At 41.0% G+C, this 19,844-nt stretch overlaps 1 protein-coding gene across 2 annotated transcripts; it reads left to right on the forward strand.

The window, feature by feature from the left end:
• The first annotated feature begins 62 nt into the window (after nt 1-62).
• Nucleotides 63-19,679, forward strand: LOC124135942 (alpha-glucosidase-like). 2 transcript variants are annotated; one of them, XM_046501647.2, is made up of 11 exons: nt 63-184; nt 7,800-8,235; nt 8,932-9,114; nt 9,550-9,680; nt 10,456-10,581; nt 11,047-11,172; nt 12,315-12,430; nt 13,314-13,509; nt 14,313-14,609; nt 17,353-17,504; nt 18,918-19,679. In XM_046501647.2, the coding sequence occupies exons 2-11, from the start codon at nt 7,806-7,808 to the stop codon at nt 19,126-19,128; spliced, it is 1,968 nt and encodes a 655-aa protein (XP_046357603.2). In that variant the 5' UTR covers nt 63-184; nt 7,800-7,805; the 3' UTR covers nt 19,129-19,679. The 2 variants fall into 2 exon arrangements, with proteins under 2 accessions (XP_046357603.2, XP_046357602.2); XM_046501646.2 differs by lacking the exon at nt 63-184 and adding an exon at nt 3,571-3,713.
• Nucleotides 19,680-19,844: the final 165 nt, after the last annotated feature.

The following is a 19,844-nucleotide window of genomic DNA, read 5'->3' on the forward strand; positions in this document are numbered from 1 at the left end:
TAGAACAAGTCAGGCATAACCTATATACACTCTCAATACATTAATTTGAACAGAAGCATTATCTTCATCAGACTCTAAACTCTTGACACCCCTTCACACAGAATATCATTGACCTACTTGGTAAAGATTACAAAGTTTGTGGAGGCCTTCGTCTGTGTACACAGCTTGAGATTTGTTAACACAGGTATGTGTCAAACTAATTTTCATTTTTTAAACCTGTGACACTTTTTTTGTCTTCTTATCCACGTGTCAAATGAGATGCTCACTCTCCTGCAGTGGGCAGGGTGTTGTCAGTGACAGCATGACAATGCACTCGAATTATGTCACATAGTTGATCCATAACCTACGCAAAACTGTCTTCAAAGTGCCATAATGCATTTTTCACAAGTACCCTCTTTAACCACTTAGGTTATACCCGAGTATGAATTATGATTTGGTGTTTTGAAGATAAGTGTGCATATACTTCGAGTCTGAGTTGCGGGTGCGGTTTCGAGAGTCATGTATTTGGGTCACAAGTTTGTGTAGCTACCATGAACTGTAAGCTGTCGTGAGTCTTCACCATACACAGAACAACTGCCGACGGCGACCATCCCTCGTCATCATGTACACAGTGTTCTGTTTGAAGTTTTGTTTATTCAACTTTGATAAGACAATTTTGCGTTTTCGAACAGCCTATTTATAAGGGTGTGGTCAATGTTTCGGGAGGGGAATGGGTCAAGTTTTGTTGCCCGGACGGAGGTTCTAAGTGAGTTGTTGAGGGGGGACATTTTCTGATTTGTTATTAATGCCCACTCCCCCCCCACCAGCTAATGAGGTCGTCCCCAAATGCATAAATTATTTGGCCATTCAAAAAGTACCCATCTGACATCAGTGCAAATGTTTTGACTTGCTACCTCGCGGTATTCTTGTTTGCTTTGTGTTAAAGTCGACATAAAGATTGAACCAGTCAACCAGTTCATACACCACATGACAAAGCATACAATCTTTCATTCAAATCATAAACATTTTGTCATCTAGACATTTTATACATTTGATTTTTATAACATTCCATAGAAATAATAGTGACAAAATAGTGACATATTCATTAGAAATATCTGCCAAAAGTAGAGTCGTTTCTACGATTCCGACTACGCACGCCTACTGACATAAAATACTAGAAGTCTAATAATGTGAATTATGTGAATGCAATAGTAAAATATAGTAAAAAGTAAACATATACTACAAATATGATAATAGACATAACATAAACAATAACAATAACTAAGATGATGAGAATAATGGTGATACTAACTGTTACTACTACGAGTGAGTGAGAATGGTTTTACGCCGCTTTTAGCAATATTCCAGCAATATAACGAAGGGGGACACCAGAAATGAGCTTCACACATTGTACGCCAATGTCGGGAATCGAACCCGGGTCTTCGGCGTGACGAGCGAATGCTTTAACCACAAGGCTACCCGACCGACCCTACTACAACGAATAATGATAATAACTACAATACCAGCAGCAAGACAACAGCGAAAATAAAATAAAATAAAATAAAATAAAATAAAATAAAATAAAATAAAATAAAATAAAATAAAATAAAATAAAATAAAATAAAATAAAATAAAATAAAATAAAATAAAATAAATAAATAAAATAAAATAAAATAAAATAAATAAAATAACGATGATGACATCGCCTTCAGTTGGATTATAAGTATCGTGTTAATTGTAAGACCCCATGAAACACATTAGACCTTTGCAGATCGAATATTTATAGCTTCCAGACCAGTGTCAGTGCTCTGTTCACTGTGAAATGTGAAGAAGTTCACTTGTCATTTAGCATAACCCTATAGTTGATATATACAACCCAAGTCACAGCTTCCAGGCAGGGTTCCATACCGTTTCCGTGATTGTGGCGGCCCCCTGCCGTGAAAGCCATGGTTCCTTCCGAGTCCCAGTAGGATAATCCGCGATGTGTGACTCGCTCAACACTAATTAACACAAACCACAGCATAAGCTGCAGGCATACAAGACAATCACGTTGTGATAGCAATACAAGAAATGCTGTGAAGAATTCTAATAATTGTTGAAATCGCGTTTCATATGTCATTATCGCTGAAAAACATTGTCCGCATAGGGAGTTTACGAGTCCTGTGGCATTTAACATGGGATCCACTATGCCAATGGTGAGTTGTAGACACGATATTACAGTGGGTTCTTTTCCCCCATTGAACATAAATATAACTGCCGAATGAGCGTATTTCTCGCATCTCTTGGGACCGTACGCTAGCCTCTTAATGGATTTAATAGTATATGCAGTGAAGGGAGTTATACCGTACTGTTATTTTGTGATATTTTTTAGAGCTCCCGCGAATAAGAGTGATACATTTTATTAAATTATTAACTTCACTGTTTCCGGCAAGGATTATTCGTTTCAGATTCGGCCGCTGTCAAAATGTGATTATGTAATACATAAGCCTCGATATTGGGAAACAAGGTCCTTCTTGGGGTATACTGGGTAACACCGTTGCATATTTGCTTCTGATATATTCTGCCAGTTTGATCGCATTGATATATAACCAAACTAAATTGATAGAAAAACCTCAACATAAAGTGCCGGGCAAAGGAAAGTATACACCTATGTTTGGTGATGATTAAAAATGAAACAAACAAGAAATGGTTTTTCGATGGTGATGTGTTTGATACGGCTATCATAGTTATGTTTTGGACCTTAAGTTTGTAGTGTTTCGGTGACATTTTCAGCCTGCTAACGTTTTGATAACATTTTTAATTTTTTGGTCTGATCCAATTTTAAAGTGTATACTTTCGTTTGCCTGCAGAATACATGTCACAAATCACTAATCACCTTTATAAATGTCCCTACCTCATTTATATCGCGTTACCACGGCACTCTCGCCTATAACTAGCTTTGTTTTAATACATATTTAGTGTTGTGTCCCGGTGACCTTGTATGTCGTTATCGTCAATGTCCCGGTGACATTGCCACGGATTATCACAGCACACTACCATTGCCCTACATGAACATCGGAAAACGCAGAAGGCTATAGCCACACTTTCTATTAACATTTCAAATAGCGACTTGATCGAAATTGGTTTGATCAGGGTAACAACATTCAAGGCCTTACTGAAGCTGTCAAAAGGTTTTGTGGAAACATGTGAAGGCCATTTACACATTTGACGCATCAGTGACAAACATGATACATAAGATCGATTTCACATGCATGTCCATGTAACATGCATATACTTAGCATTCATGTTCATGCATACACCCATGCATTAAATTAGACTGTAAGAATCGACATGTACGTACAACGCAGCATTCATATAAGCGCAAAATAGCAAATATTTACATGCATGTACCCTACCCTACGTGCATTTGATAGGAGCCCAACGTATGCACATAAATATTATACACATGCACATTAATATAATCCCATTGTGAATCCACGGGTATGATTCATAGTTATCGCTTGTATACATCTATGCGTTTGACCTTAGCCTACATGTGTGCACAATGAGAGTACAAATCACACAGAGCCGTTATATGACAAGACGGAGGCAACAAGGTATGCGGTACAAGGGGGTAGATAAAGGTTCAGATCACGTGGGTAGATGGGTAGGTGTACAGGGTCACTCGTTGTAGGTAACACCCCAGACTGGGACAGAAGACAGACACCATGTCATCCTTACAGTCAGCCACAGAGGTTAGTTCATTGTAGCATAGACATACTCTACGCAACCTTGTGCTACTGTCATGTAGATGCGGTTTTACACATTAATGTTTGATGGTAGTTTACGAACTAGTGCATACTAATCACATATCTGCCAGCAGGCTTGTTACCGCCCACGATTTACCGGTTCGCAGATAAGATTTTGAGGTGGACAATACAAGCTTACAGAATCCAAAAATAATTTCTAATTGACATACTTTCTCACCTTCTCAAAGGGGCAGGAAATATTTCGCGAACACCTGGTGTCATGGCTGAGTTTCAATCAGCCATTTAACCTCTATCTTGCTTTTTTCGGCAGACTGATTAATTTCTGAGGTTGACGTTTTATGTTAACATACATACTCGACATGGCATAATGTTTGGTCGAGTGTGTACAGTAAACTACGGTTATAACGAACTCAAAGGGACCGCTAATTTTAGTTCGTAGTAACCGTAGTTCGTTATAAGCGTGTTCGTTATAAACGTAGTTTACCGTATATGGAATATCAGTATGTCCACCACATTGTACCACTGTAACAATAGTTGATTGTCTGTATACTTAGACTTCCTGAATCAGCAATAATACATCACGTGTTACAAGTTCAATGTAGGCAACTAAATAACTTCTGAACTGTTTTGAAAGGTTTTTAATAGAAGTAGAATAACATATGGATAAGAACTTCTTTAAATAATGCTGTAATAGCGACGTTTCGGTTTAATCTTGCTTGACAACCGTATAAGGATCTACACCGAGCTGCCGCTGTTACAGTGTCCTGAGTATAATAAAGAAATTGGTATCAATAAATGTTTCATCTATTTTACATAACTTCTTCAAAGGAGTTCAAATAGAAGAAACATTATGTTCATCATGTCTTGTAATGAATGTGTCTAACATGTACATGGATTTCATGCTGCGTCTAATTTGACACCTTTCTCTGTGACCATCACGTTGTCTGTCGTCATTTCGCTGATGTAAATTTCTTTGTGTATGCAGAAGTACTTCACAGGCTATGTCATCAACACAAACAGATTTAAACAGCGAAGTAAAACACTACAGCACAATGTGACATAGATCAAAACAAGGAAAAAATGTTCCTTTACATTTTTATTGCATGCAGATCATTTTCACAATTACATGAAAAGCCTATGACAGAACTTGTAACATGTGTCAGTATTGTTGGTCATAGCAGCTGCACATTTTGTTACATTATGATATTCTGACAGTTTAAGTTGACTATTTTGGAAAGTTGGCAGTCTTTGCTGATTATTTTCGTTAATGAGGTTTTTTTTAACAAATATAACTATAATGGGCATTATTTCTTTTCGGGAAACCAAGAGGTATATTCTTCTTGTTAAGAACGATTTTCAATTTTGTTTTCACAAGAAACCAACTTTCCTAGTATGTCCAAAGTGGGCGAATCTTTCTACTTTCTTAAAACATATCTGGTATAGTTTCTTATTCTAATTTTCAAAAGTCACATGTTTCATTATTGACATAACCCATTTATTTTAACAAATTGTTAGTAGGTAGCATGATGTGTAACATTTCATATTGAAACCACTGTAGTGAAGTGTACCCTGTACATCTAAATGGGATCCTGTTGTATTTTTTCCATGTATCGTTGGGGAAATGTGTCGTCATTCGTGTTCCCATTTTCCAATATGTTGATTTTTGCGGCAGTGTTTCTCAATTAATGTTGTATACAATTAAATGGCAATTTTCTAACCTTTCCGAAATTCAAAGAGATTTATGATGTCAATACCAATTTTCTCGAATTTGTAGGACTAATATGTTCTGTATAAACATATTTACAATGTGCGTCGAAACTTAAGGTTGACAGAAGATTGAACTCTCCCCCTCTTACACCTTATCTATTTCATCTCAGGGTAGGTTTGTTTGTTTGTCTGTTCCTTAACACCACGCTTAATTTTCCAGCTATATAATGGCGGTCTGTAAATATTCGACTCTGGACCCGACAATGAAATTAAAAAAATGAAATAAATCTCAAACATGAGTGCATGTGAAAGACAATCAAACAGCTATAACAAAACAATATTCTAAAGTACTTTCAAATTTATTGAAAAGCTAAACCAAGTTTACCGTCTTACTTTAAGTGTTGCATGTCTAAGTAGCATACATATTCCAATGTGTGCTCAAGCGGTATCTTTACCTGTGTCCTACATTCATCTTTCACTAGTACATCTAAACATGACCTGAGGTAGACAATTGTTTGTCCTATCACTATCAATACGCTCGCGATAACCAGCTGTTTTCATTGCTACGAGTAATACACTAAGCTTGTTTGACTGGCCATATTGACTTAAGTTGTTATACCTACACAACACAAGCCATACTCTTAGTCGGATGTGTTTGAAAGACAGGGCGTTGTGAAGTTTACTGCGGTATATCGACATATGCGTCCCCTGCTTGGCCTATAGTATATGCCTGATTGTTGTTCACTCTGGAAACTGCCAGAAAACAGTGTCAGTTATGTGAAACAGGGGTTATCGATTAGTATGTAAATATAGTGTTTCTTTGGTGTTGTTTATGTGACTCCCAATGGTAAACACACAGAGTACAGTTGTCACAATGGCTATTGTCTTGCCTTGTAGAACTATAACCTATAAATGTAAATTAAAGCAAATAACAAATGAGGATATGAGAAATTATACAGAAGTTTTATCTGTTATATTCGCTACAGTAAACAAGTAAAATGTAGAATCGTTATTTCTTTTATTTCAACAAGAACTTACCTTACATAACCAAATTTACATAACTGACCGCGAATTCACATAAGGGACGTTGCCACTGTTTTGCCTCGATTCCAATACAGATTCGCCTTGATTAGGTTACAGCAATGAAATCCTCAGCAAAGCTTTAAGAAGTTTTATAGCAGGGCATATATTTTTGTGGAGGATATTTCCAAATTGGATGCATCAGTGACAAAAATCATGTCCGGTGCATTTGCCTACATTGACTTGTATGTTCCCGTGTCTTTTTAGGTGTACAGTTGACTTGCCTTTGCATGTATTTGTGACTTTGGCACCGCTTACTTTTCGCTTTTTATGATCAAGGAATCGTTTTTTTTGTCGCTTTTACTCAGATAATTTGATATGTAATGCCCATACTAACGATGACGGGTTTTGCCAAAGGGGTATACATCTACGTCTTCTTATGCCCCGAAAACAAAACTCCACCATGGTCCACCATGACAACATATTATATCAGGCGACATGAACCCTATTTGTATCTCTGAACTAATCGTGAATGAGTGAGTGAGAATAGTTTCACGCCGCTTTTAGCAATCATACAGCGATATCATGGCGGGGGACACCAGTAATGGGCTTCACACATTGTACCCATGTCGGGAATCGAACCCAGGTAACCGGCGTGACAAGCGAACGCTGTAACCACTTGGCTAGGCGACCTCCCCTGAACTAATCATGTAACTCACGCCCTAGTAGTGGGGAGGATTTATGAACTCCGTGAAATGAATTATCTAAGGCGCCGACATTTTATGCAGAATTGAGCCCATTGATTGCCTGGATCCGCTGATCCCATATTCTTCGTAGTATTATGATCCTTGGTTTATCACCACCATTCGTACTTGTGACTTTCACCAAGGTGGCAAGCGTATCCCACATACATCAATTTGGGCTTTCCCAGGACGAAAAGCTGACGCGTCGTTACATAACGGAAATAATGTTCAAAGCAGCGTCAAACTCACCCAGTCACCGCCTAGACGGGTAGGGTTGGTGGCGGTTGCTTCCGGTAAGGCAGGGCGGGCTTACGCTTTCCGAGAACACCTGGGCCTACTTGCACAAAGCAATCTTATGTGCGAAGACTATTGGTAGATACAATGGTCTGAGTGACGTTAACTATTAACTCACTCACTGCAATGGTCTTGGCGCTAAGATCTCTTTGTGTGAGGGAACCATGGTGTCATCACTGTTTTCAGTGATCCATTCATATACTTTTATCACCACATTCCCCTTTACGTCCTATGGACTCTGCTTCAGTAGATATTAGAGACTGGTAATCCTCTGGTTGATGTTTGGAATTTCTATGTGTTCCTCTAGGCAGAGATGGACAAAACCGGGATCTACGTCGTATCCCACAAACCCCTGGACTCCGACACAGGAGTCAGAAAGAGAGACGACCCAGTAGTGTACGACAATCCGAGCTTCACCCACGACAACGGTGTCAAAATCAAAAACGAACCCACGACCTATGACCGACCGACCGGCCTTTCGGACGCGCCCTACCGGGGCATGGGCAAGGAGGATCTTCTCCGCCATTCTTCCAAGCCGCTATGGCGCCGCCTGAGGTACGTCTGCATGTCTATCATCCTGCTGGGGTGGCTTGCACTCATCATCACCGTGGTAGTCCTCGTCCTCCTCTACCCGCGGTGTCGCGCACCCCGACAGCGTGAGTGGTGGCAGAAGACCGTAGTGTACAGAATCTACGTCCCTAGCTTTCAGGACTCCGATGGTGACGGTATTGGGGACCTCAACGGTACGTGTTGATGTTGTAAATGTTTGCTTCGTTAATTTAAATCAGGATTGGTAAACAATCATATATATTTGGCTCGGGTAAAACAGGTTACATATGCTGAATTAATATTAACATGTTAATGTTAAATTATTATTTTATAAACTGAGGGGCCAAAAAAAACCCCTGTGAGTTGATTTTATCATGTTTGATTTTCAGTTGAAAATATCTTCATATAGCGATGTTATATAAAAAAGGAACTGTACTGACGCTTGGTCAGCACTCATAAAATACTTCTAAATGGTTTTATTTTCAAAGATTTGATTTTAGAATTTTATCGCATAATACGCCACTGCTAATGGGTATTTTAGATGTCCTTAACTTTGAAAATCAATAAATGTGCTATTTTCGACACAAATTTACAAAATTTTAAACGTGTTTTGGGGGCATGTGGTTGCAAATTCATTTCTTACCCCATTTCTTCATTGAACCAATCTATCTTTGCAAAAAAATGTTGCACAGCCACAGATTGTTTTGACAAATTGTTAAAGGAATGAGTGATGGTTAAGTTGACAATCAAATTTAAGAACTAATTTACATATTCTTTCAATTTTCAATTACATAGAAAAAAACGGTTTCCTTTCAGTTGCCCCTCTGTTTCAAAACACTCTAAGTTTATCTACTGATAGTCATGCCGTGTTCCTTGTTGTGTGCCCATAGGGATCGCCAAACGGCTGGACTACCTGACGGAACTGGGGGTCGGGACCATCTCCTTGTCTCCCATCTTCAAAAAGCCGACAGACGCGTCAACCGACTTTGACGTCACAGACCACAAAAACATTTATGATAAATATGGGACACTAAGCGACTTCGAGAGTCTTCTGAACGAGACACATGCCAGAGGTATGCACATTTACTTAGCCACCTGATTTTGACAAAAGGTTATTTATTCCAGATTTAAGACCATCCTTTGAAACGCGTGTAAACCTGATTCCATTTTTGTGCAAAAATACTGAATGACTCTGAATGAATACTGAAGACAACATGGGACTATGCTTGTCGTAGGAGGCGACTAACGGGATCGGGTGGTCAGGCTCGCTGGCTTGGTTGATGCATGTCATCGTATCCCAGTTGCTTGGATCGATGCTCATGATGTCAATCACTGGATTGTCAGGTCCAGACTCGATTATTTACAAACCGCCGTCATATAGCTGGAATATTGCTGAGTGCGGCGTTAAACAACAAACAAAACAAACATACTATTATACTGTCGTGCTAAGATGGGTGGTAAGAATGTGCTTGTTAGTATAGCCTTTCATCTGTAACCTCTGACCTCAGGCATGCAGCTGACCCTGGACTTCATCCCCAACCTGACCAGCGACCAGCACCCCTGGTTCAAGGAGAGCAGGAACGCCTCCAGCCCCAAACGCAACTTCTACGTATGGGAGGCGACGGCGCCCAACAACTGGGTGAGCTCAACGGCGGCTCGGAAATATAATCCCACATTATAGAATTCTTCTTCTTCTTCTTCTTCTTCTTCTTCTTCTTACTATTATTAGGATAAGAGGACAATCTGCTAGACTCGAAATGTCAAATTTTTTAATTACATGTATTGTTAATTGTTCTTTAAACCGTTATCTTCACTGACGAGGTCAAGTTGAGAAATGTGCGGTTTTAACGTTCGCACAATACGCCGAAGTCTCACACTCGATGCCTCTTAGGAATATACTACTCAAAAGAAGTTAAGGACCACCCGATTCTTTCATATTACTGGCACTATAGTAATATGAAAGAATCGGGCGGTCTTAACTCTTTCTGAGTAGTATATTCTAGTTAAGGTCCATTCATGGTGTCCCAGGTGTCTGTTGCTACTGTAAAGAGGGGAATATCTCACACACTATTTTGAACATGTGTCTTAATTTTGCGAACGCCTTTGATTTCATTTCTTACTTAATCCATGCTTGTCGTAAGAAGCGACTAACGGGATCGGGTTGCCAGGCTCGCTGACTTGGTTGATGCATGTCATCGTATCCCATTAGCTTAGATTGGTGCTAATGATGTCAGTCACTGGATTGTCTGGTCCAGCCTCTATCTTTTTACAGACCGCCGTCATATAGCTGGAATATTTTTGAGTGTGGCGTTAAACCACAAACATAATTTCTTATGCAATGATTTGTGCATGGATATTCATGAATTCTTTTGATGTGTGTGGTATTCTGAGTTTATGTTTTGTGATTGGTGCAGAAATCTGTATATGGTAATTCGTCCTGGACAAACGATTCAACTCGAGGCGAGTACTATCTTCACCAGCTACGTAAAGATCAACCTGACCTCAACCTTAGAAGCTCAGAGGTCAAGGTGGAACTTCAGGTCAGTAACTATTGCCTTCTAAGGTCGAATTGTTAAAGTATCCAAAAATAAACGTGAGCAAAGGATAACTTGTCCATGATACATTTCTCGGTTATCATTAAAAGAGACCACCTCCGTGGTCTTCTGGTGGAGCGTCCGCCCGGAGAGCGGACGGTCCGGTTTTCGATCCCCGGCCGCGTCATACCAAAAGACGTTAAAAGATGGTACTTGTTGTTACCCTGTCTGGCGCTCGGCATTCATGTTAAACTGCGGCATGGTATCTCAGTGAGCTAGCACTATAAATCGGCATCAGTCCACTAGTGCAAGCAGCCACATACACACACACGTGCATGCACGTGGCTATATTTCACCTCACCATAAAAAGAAAACACACCCTGCTCGAGACCAATAAAATCATCCTGGTAGGGGAATCAGCCGATGTCACCAGTGTGCGCAAGACATTGTCTCATTTTACGTCCGCTTCAGGCAATCCTGCAATTCTGGCTCGAGAAGGGAGTGGATGGGTTCTACATCCGAGACAGTGGCTATTTGTACGAGGACTATGACTTGCGGGATGAAGCACCTTCCTCCGCCAACCTCACACAGGACTCGGTAAGTCTGAAACCATGTGTGAGAATGGAGTTGTCTCCCTTTATGGAATACATACTCGAAGAGTCACTTAGGAGCGTAGTGTTTCAAACATGAACATGTACATGTACCAACAAGCATCAATAGGTCTGAGTATGTTTATAATGTGATAAATAGCAAGCGAACAAGTTGTTTATGCCTATGTCACACTAACTGGATAATTTTATGAAACTGGAAAAATGGACAGCGACTATTAAAGACTATGAAAAGTGCAAAATTGAAGGTGATGGAAAAGGTCACCCAAAACACACGCCTGAACGCAACCAGTACTTTAGCCGAAGCACGTGCAATAAATGACAAGTAACAGTCAATGTGGGTATAAAATGGCTCATTCCAGATGTACCCAAAAGTATGATTCACTACTGAATGCCATTAAAACGGTAGTAGACATGGTTAAATATCCTTACTATAGTATGATACGCTATTTAATGTCATTACAAAAGTAGGAGACACAGTTTCTTAATAAAGTTCAGATTCACGTACTCAATCCAAAGCAGTACGAGAATCTGTACTTTATTAGGAAAGTGTTATCCCAAATATAACTTTTTTTACATTTCACCACTTTCTAAATGGCATTGCGTGTTCATGTATTCTCTGAAGTTGAAAAAACAGACAGTTTTTTAAATACTTTTATCTCTTGTTATCTGCGTGACCCCTAAATTATGACACTGAGTATATGCACACTGATTTGATATATGAAAGGGGTTGAAATTTGATATTCGGTATACATATGCATGTGTGTGTGTGTGTGTGTGTGTGTGTGTGTGTGTGTGTGTGTGTTTGTAGGAGTGTGCGTACGTTGGAGTATGAGGGTGTCGAAGTGGGCAGAAAGATGGGGCTGGGATGGTGATTAAAAAGCTACTCTCAATTATGCTTGAAAATATAAATTGTTCTCAGGCTAAACAAACAATAATAAATTTTGTTTAACTATTTTCTTAGGCAACAATTTTGTACCATACGTGTTATTTGCCAATCAGCACATACAAGTCGTGCTACTGTATTTGTGCTTCAACATATGTCGAAACCTTTTATTATTATTCTTCACCAATCGCCCTTTTCCGTAAACTTGACACGAGTGTTCACGAGTGCATGTGTTCTCTGCACAGAACGACTATGACTACTACAATCACACCTACACATACGGCCTGCGTGAAATCAACGACATGCTCGCCAGGTGGCGCTACTTCTTGGAAGACTTTGGGAACAAGACCAACAAATACAGGTAAATTTCACTTGTTCGTCCCACTCCAAGATTACCCTGGACAAACAGTTAAAACTGTTTCCATTTTCGTCTGTCTTAAAATTGAAGTGTACACCTAATATCTCTTAGTCACAGAATAATATGTCTTCAAAAATGGCCGTCTTGTTGTACGAACTATAGGGGGTGGGATATGGCGTTACGCGGTTTACAGTGAATTCACAATAATATCTCTACGCTGCCCGAGGTTTATTGTAGGTAGCGGAATAAACCGAGTGGACCTTATCACTATGTCTTACATTTCAACACACAGCCATATCTCGTGAACTCAAACTCCGAGATACTCAGTCGAGTTATCCGAAGCTCGAGACAAGCGGAGCTCCGATATAAGGTTATCATAGTACCGAAGAATCTGTCGGGACAAGACCGCCTCCGTGGTGAGCGGATGGTCGGTGACAGATCCCTGGCCACGTCATACCAAAAGACGTTAAAACATGTTGTTGTTACTCTGTCTGGTGCTCGACATTAGGAGGCAAGCCCTGGTCGGCTGGGAGTCAGTATACTGTGTCTGAGTGGGGTGTCTGTGTTAAACTGCGGCATGGTATCTAAATGTGCTAGCACTATAAAACCGACATAAGGTTGTGCACGCAGGTCTTTGTATGAGTACAATAAGCTTATATTTAACGTTAACCCCTTCCTGTCGGGTCAATATGGTTACATACTCTTAATCGAAGTAAATAGATCATGGAGTTCAATGCAATTATTTTTCACTGTTCCGAACGCAAAGTGACGAAAAGTGTTATTCATACATCATCAATATCGAATCTATCACTAACAATGAAGTCACAAGGAACAAAGGTTCTCTATCATCACCACCCTAACCATGCATTCTGTTATGTTTTCCCAGAATGCTGTTCGCGGATATTGAGGGCGGAACTGATTTGACGATGAGTTACTATGGTTACTTCAACCGTGACGGTGTAAATTTCCCCCTGAACCGGTTCTGCCTCGAGCTGAAAACGGGCGATGATGGAAACGTCGTGTCTGGAGTGGCCAGGCGCTGGCTGGACAATCTTCCGCCCGGACGCTGGGCCAACTGGATGGTTAGTACCGTATTTTTTGTGTGACGTTATCAAGACGCTACCTTTGACGGTGGTCGTCATGATGTAACGAGGGGCGTCCATGTTGCATGGCAACCATCATCAATACACCTCCCTCCAAACATATTTGACAATAAAACATCACTTATTTCAATGTCGAAACTTTTTAACGAATACACTTTGTTAGAGCAACGTTAAGTTGTATCAAACGTTAAAACCGTAGGCCTTTTCATTCACGTATCTCAGGTACATGAAAAATACCGAAAACGACCTACACACGAGACTCGCTGAAAACCTACAATGATGATACCAGGAACGGGTGAGCGTGAAGGTCGAGGTCACCACGACTAGAATGATGATCACGAGATTCGTGTAACCCCTATACAATTTAGTGTACGTTATTATTTACTAGGCCGCCTCCGTGGTCTTGTGGTAGAGCGTCCGCCCGGAGAGCGGAAGGTCCGGGGTTCGATCCCCGGCCGCGTCATACCAAAATACGTTAAAAGATGGTACTTGTTGTTACCCTGTCTGGCGCTCGGCATAAAGGGGCTAAAACAAGGACTGGTCGGCTCGGAGTCAGTATACTGTGTCTGAGTGGGGTATTCATGTTAAACTGCGGCATGGTATCTCAGTGAGCTAGCACTATAAATCGGCATCAAGCAAGCAGCCACGCAAACACGTGCATGCACGTGGCTATATAAGTGCAATAATCTTGGACGCGATGTTAAACCTCACCTCACCTATTAGTTACAAGATATTGGCGCATGATAGGTTATCGTGACATTACAACATTTCATTTGTTTCAGGGTGGCGATGAAAATGTGAATCGTATCGCAGGCCGACTTGGCGGGAACATGACGCGAGCATTTCTCGTGCTGTCAATGCTGTTGCCAGGGACGCCATTTTATTACTATGGCGACGAGATCGGTATGGTGAATTCAAATGAAGCGCCCGACAATGCGTGGGGTCAGAAGCAGCGAATGAGAGCTCCAATGAGGTGGGACAATTCTACATACGGGGGCTTCTTGAACGAATCTCAATGCAAAGAACCGTGCAAGCCGTGGATGAAGGTCAATGACTTCACGGGACAGAATGCAGTCGAGGTGAGTCCGGAGTGAGGGAAGGAGTATGGTTTAAGGTTTAAGAGTATTTCAGCTCTATCACGGCTTCAATTTCATTAAGATTAGATCTTTGGCTCCGACCCCTCCGTGTGAAGTTGTAAAACGAATATAACCGATGAGTTCCGAATGGAAAATAATAACTTGTCCTGTTGTGGGTACAAATTATACATATTGACGTTTCTGAGCGTGGAAACATCTAGGTACTATCAAGGGAATATTTGGGTTTTGTTTTTGTTTCTTTTGCTAAGATCGAAATAAAAGACATGATATGGAATCATTTTAGAAAGCTGTCTTCTGATTGGCTCAAAAGCCAACGCATCCTTTATTTAAATTTGGTGGTCAAAGTGACGCGAGGTCTCCTCAGATCTCGACACAGGGAGGTATCGGATCGTAGTAAGAGATCTGATTTTAATGAGATTATGTCCGCTTGATGTTAAGAAAGCATTAAGTGATGCAGGTTTTGAACGTTTACCATTTTGGTGAATACACAAACACGGGTATGGTGCTGACAAACCTAGAACAATCAGGGCGAATCAGTATTTCCATGATCACAGGTTAATGACACACCCAAGGGACGCAACTCCGCAAAGCGGATTGTTTAGCCTTAGAGGACTGGACAACTCGTGCCCCCAGTTGAGTCACGAGTACGTGATGGGTATACCTGACTAATACTAATAAACAAGGAAAACTAATAAAATAATGGTTATAATTTTTTTTACAGCTATATATATACTATCGAAAAAAAGAAACGCATAGGTGTTATTGATATGTCAAAACGAAAATATTGCCTATTGTATTCATATTATCGTCAAAATATGTATCAATATTGGTAAGAGCATCAATTGACACACTTCCGTTTGCAACAAATCGATTTTGCTTGAAAATGTTGACTTTGATGTGATTTTTTGAGAATGAGTAAGAAATGCATCGCCACAACGCAACAAGTGGCATCTTGCACGTTGAAATTGGGCAGAAAAAGCATGCAGTGATTGGCAATAAAAAGCATGCTTGCTTTCGGAAATAGGCATTCGTTCAGAAGGTGTTTCCAAGCCAAATGTACATGCCACGTCTTGATGCTGCCACAAGGAACATCGCCATTGGAAGACTGCAGGCTGGAGAGTCCCTGAATGTTAGCCAAAGCACAACATCACGGCCTGCAGCTCGCTACAACCAAACAGGCACAACAAATGACCGTCCCCGTACAGGAAGACCTAGAGTCACCTCACCAGCCCAGGATCGCTACATCCGGGTCCTCCATTTGCGTGACCGTACTGCTACGGGTGAGAGCACTGCAGCCAGGGTGCCAGGACTTAGGTGAGGTGAAATTGGGTTTAACGTCGCGTCCAAGATTATTGCACTTATATAGCGACGTGCATGCACGTGTGTGTGTGTGTGTGTGTGTGGCTGCTTGTACTAGTCCGGACTGATGCCGATTTATAGTGCTAGCTCACTGAGATACCATGCCGCAGTTTAACATGAATACCCCACTCAGACACAGTATACTGACTCCGAGCCAACCAGTCCTTGTTTTAGCCCCTTAATGTCGAGCGCCAGACAGGGTAACAACAAGTACCATCTTTTAACGTCTTTTGGTATGACGCGGCCGGGGATCGAACCCCGGACCTTCCGCTCTCCGGGACGCTCTACCACAAGACCACGGAGGCGGCGGCCAGGACTTAGGAGGATATCAGGCCAGACTGTACGGAACAGGCTGAGAGAACATGGACTGAGAGCCAGGAGACCCTACGTCGGGAACGTGCTACGTCGTCACCATCGTGCTCATCGTCTCCGTTGGTGTAACAACGTGACTGCCTGGAACCTTCGCAACTGGCGACGCATTTGGTTTAGCGATGAGTCCAGATTCCTGTTGCAGAGACGTGATGGTAGGAACCGGGTCTACAGCCGTGTTCATGAACGTTATGCCCTTAACTGCGTGCGTCAAGTGGACAGATTTGGTGGAGGGAGTGTGATGATGCGGGCGACAATATCCTACACTGATTGTACCGATCTTGTCAACGTCCAGGGAAACCTGACGGCTGTACGCTACAGAGACACCATCCTGCTACCACACCTCCTGCCAGCCATTGACGTCCAACGTGAGATTTTCCAGCAGGACAACGCACGGCCCCACACGGCACGTGTCACAATGACCTTTCTCGCTGCTAAGAATGTCAACGTGCTCCCCTGGCCGTCCCGTTCCCCGGATCTTAACCCAATAGAGCACCTGTGGGATGAACTTGATCGCCGTCTCCGTCAGCGTCAACATCAACCCCAAACTCTCCAGGCACTAGCTGCATTTCTGCAGGAGGAGTGGCGGAGGATTCCCCAGGCCGTTATCCAGCGTCTCATCCAGTCCATGGCAAGGCGTGTGAGAACTGTTATTCGTGCACGTTGTGGGCACAACATATATTGATACTCCATTCACGTTTGAGGAATATTGTGAATGCCTTACCTCAAGTTATGGACATCATTGTATAGACATTGATCTCTCCTAAACGGATGTAAAATTTCATGTACTTAAGTTCATTTCCTACCAAGTTATTCATGTTTGAATATACAACATTTTCTCAGCAAATACGGGTTATGCGTTTCTTTTTTTTAATAGTATAGATATACTGACATACACAGCATAGTTGATTGAATTCATTTTCGGAATTAAATGATCCGCGTTTTGGATGTGTTTGGGCGCCATGTTTCATACTTGTGATTTTATTGTTCTCCACAGATACAGAAAACGAGCAAGTCGTCGTTGATGCACTTGTTCAAGAATCTGACGAAGCTGCGAAACCAGGCGTCGTTCGAATACGGAGACTATGTCCGCTCCGTCGACGACAGCAGCGTGGTGTCATTCGTCAGAGAGTACGATGGAGAGAAAGGGTAATAGTTTATAATCCCCGCCAACAAATGTTAATCTACTAGCGTAACGACTTAGTAAGAATATTGTGTCGTGTCGCGATTCTGCCGATCTGACATAACAAGCTTAAAGTCGTTCACAGTACATGAATATACTTCACAGGTCTATGACTAGATACCAAGGGTCCAACGACATGAGGGGCGGTCGGGTAGCCTAGTGGTTAAAGCGTTCGCTTGTCACGCCGAAGATCCGGGTTCGATTCCCGACATGGGTACAATGTCTGAAGCCCATTTCTGGTGTCCCCCGCCGTGATATTCCTGGAATATTGCTAAAAGCGGCGTAAAACCAAACTCACTCACTCACTCCAACGACATGTAACTCAAGGTTTATCAATATATTTACACGGACATTAAATTTCCAAGAATAGGTACCAAACTGCCGTGCAAAAGAAAGTATACACTTGAAAATTGGATTTGACCAAAACATTACAAACATTATCAAAACGTTACTAGGCTGAAAACAGTCGCCGAAACACTGCACTTTTAAGGTCCAAAACACAACTATGATACCCGTATCAAATACATCACCACCCAATAACCATTTATTTCTTGTAGTTTTTAGCCAAAATCAAACATGGGTGTACTTTCTTTTGCTCGGCAGTTTATATGTTCAGATATACTAGGACCATAAATAGATACCTCCGCTCCATGAATTTATATCATAGGTAAACACATTTTAAGGGTTCACAGATAAACAAAGGGCCAATGACTATATATAGGTACCTAATGAAACACATAAAATAAATGTACACTTCCGGTCGGATTGCATAATATTGAGTTCCATTTAGGGAAAGCCATGTTCAGTTCAGCGCACCTTTTTAAACAGATTGGAATTTAGAAGGGGTTAGACTTGATGTTAAGTCCCAGAAATAAAGTTATCTTCTTTAAAAATTTATATTAATCAATTGATAAAATTCAAATGAAACCCAGAACAATAATTAATTTCAGGAGCTGAGGCAATGTAGACTTGTCAAACCATTCTAGACTTGAGTTGGACTCCGTTTTTAATTTGTTCTCCAGGGTCTGGGATACAGACTTAAGGGGGTATATTTCGACCATAACCACGCAATAAATAGATCGCTAGTAATAGAATTACTCCTTCGAAGTATTTACTTGTAATCTGCTGAACAAGTGAGTAAATTGTTGTGGGTTTTTAACGATGCTGATAGATATAAAAATGTATACAAGTAGCCCAGTAAGTTAAGTATAACACCAATTCCAGTATGGGCTAAATGACTATTTCATTGGAGCTTTTATGATGACGTAAGACCGATACACGCCGCAAAAAGAGAATATAGAAGATGAAGATGTCAACTGTCTTCATCAACAATACAACTTCGCAATTGTCACTAAAATTGTCGTCTTTAATACTTTCAGATTTCTGGTCGCCATTAACTTCGGCAGCGGCAAAGAAACACGAAAATACAAGGGCACCCACTACACAATTCCGGAAGAAGCCGATGTTGAGCTGACGACAGAAAACGGTGTTAAGCTGCAAGTCGGCAACACTGCTTCTTTAACCAGTCTCGAACTCGGTCCATATCAGGGCGTGGTCCTATCTTGGGAGTACGTCGCAAAGGAACTATAGTGTTCCACAAAGTTCCGCAATACAGAAAGCATAATGACAGTGTATTAACCAGAAAACAAAGAGGACAGCTGTATCCCACTGTACGCCTTCGCTAAGCAGTGCGTAATATATATCAACCTACTGGCACGCAATATATTTTAAAGGTTGAATGTTGTATTCACAATATATTACGAAGAACTATTTACTTGGTTCACACATGGAAATACGTCCCGGCAATAAGTCATATGGCAATAAGGCTATAAGATGAAAAACGTTTCAACAATTAACACAAGACTAAACATAATGTCATACGTTGTAAATGAGAAAGGAATATAAAAAGAAACCTTACAGAAAGAAAGGTAACATTTTTAGGTAAAAATAGTTATCAAAGTTAAGGAACACAAATACATTAGTTTTTTACATTTAGTTTGCCCCTCAAGATTTATGTGATCTCAGATATATATGTCTCGGGCGAAATCCTTTTGTATGATGACATCACTGTCAATTTGATAAAAATGTACTCTATTATTTTGATAAATAAAGAATGGCATTTTGACGCAAAACACATATTTTTTTAAAAATCTGAATCCTACGAAAGGTTTTCGGCGTTTGCGTACGCCGTTACATGGACTTGGTATTTGCACCAACCCGGATTCTTTGATCACAATTCATTGCCCCGACCCACAAAGCGTTCGGCAACCAAACCGACGGGTGCAACTAGTCCACAGCTCAGTAGC

This window comes from Haliotis rufescens, unplaced genomic scaffold, assembly GCF_023055435.1.
Source record: "Haliotis rufescens isolate VD_foot unplaced genomic scaffold, xgHalRufe1.0.p SCAF_4, whole genome shotgun sequence".
Lineage (NCBI taxonomy): Eukaryota > Metazoa > Mollusca > Gastropoda > Lepetellida > Haliotidae > Haliotis > Haliotis rufescens.

Excerpts from the sequence above, each read along its gene's own strand:
- LOC124135942 (XM_046501646.2), top strand. The coding sequence starts at position 3,687 with ATGTCATCCTTACAGTCAGCCACAGAG. Across the intron at positions 3,714-7,799 it reads CCTTACAGTCAGCCACAGAG|GCAGAGATGGACAAAACCGG; the intron begins GTTAGTTCATTG and ends GTGTTCCTCTAG. Across the intron at positions 9,115-9,549 it reads GAACGAGACACATGCCAGAG|GCATGCAGCTGACCCTGGAC; the intron begins GTATGCACATTT and ends CTCTGACCTCAG.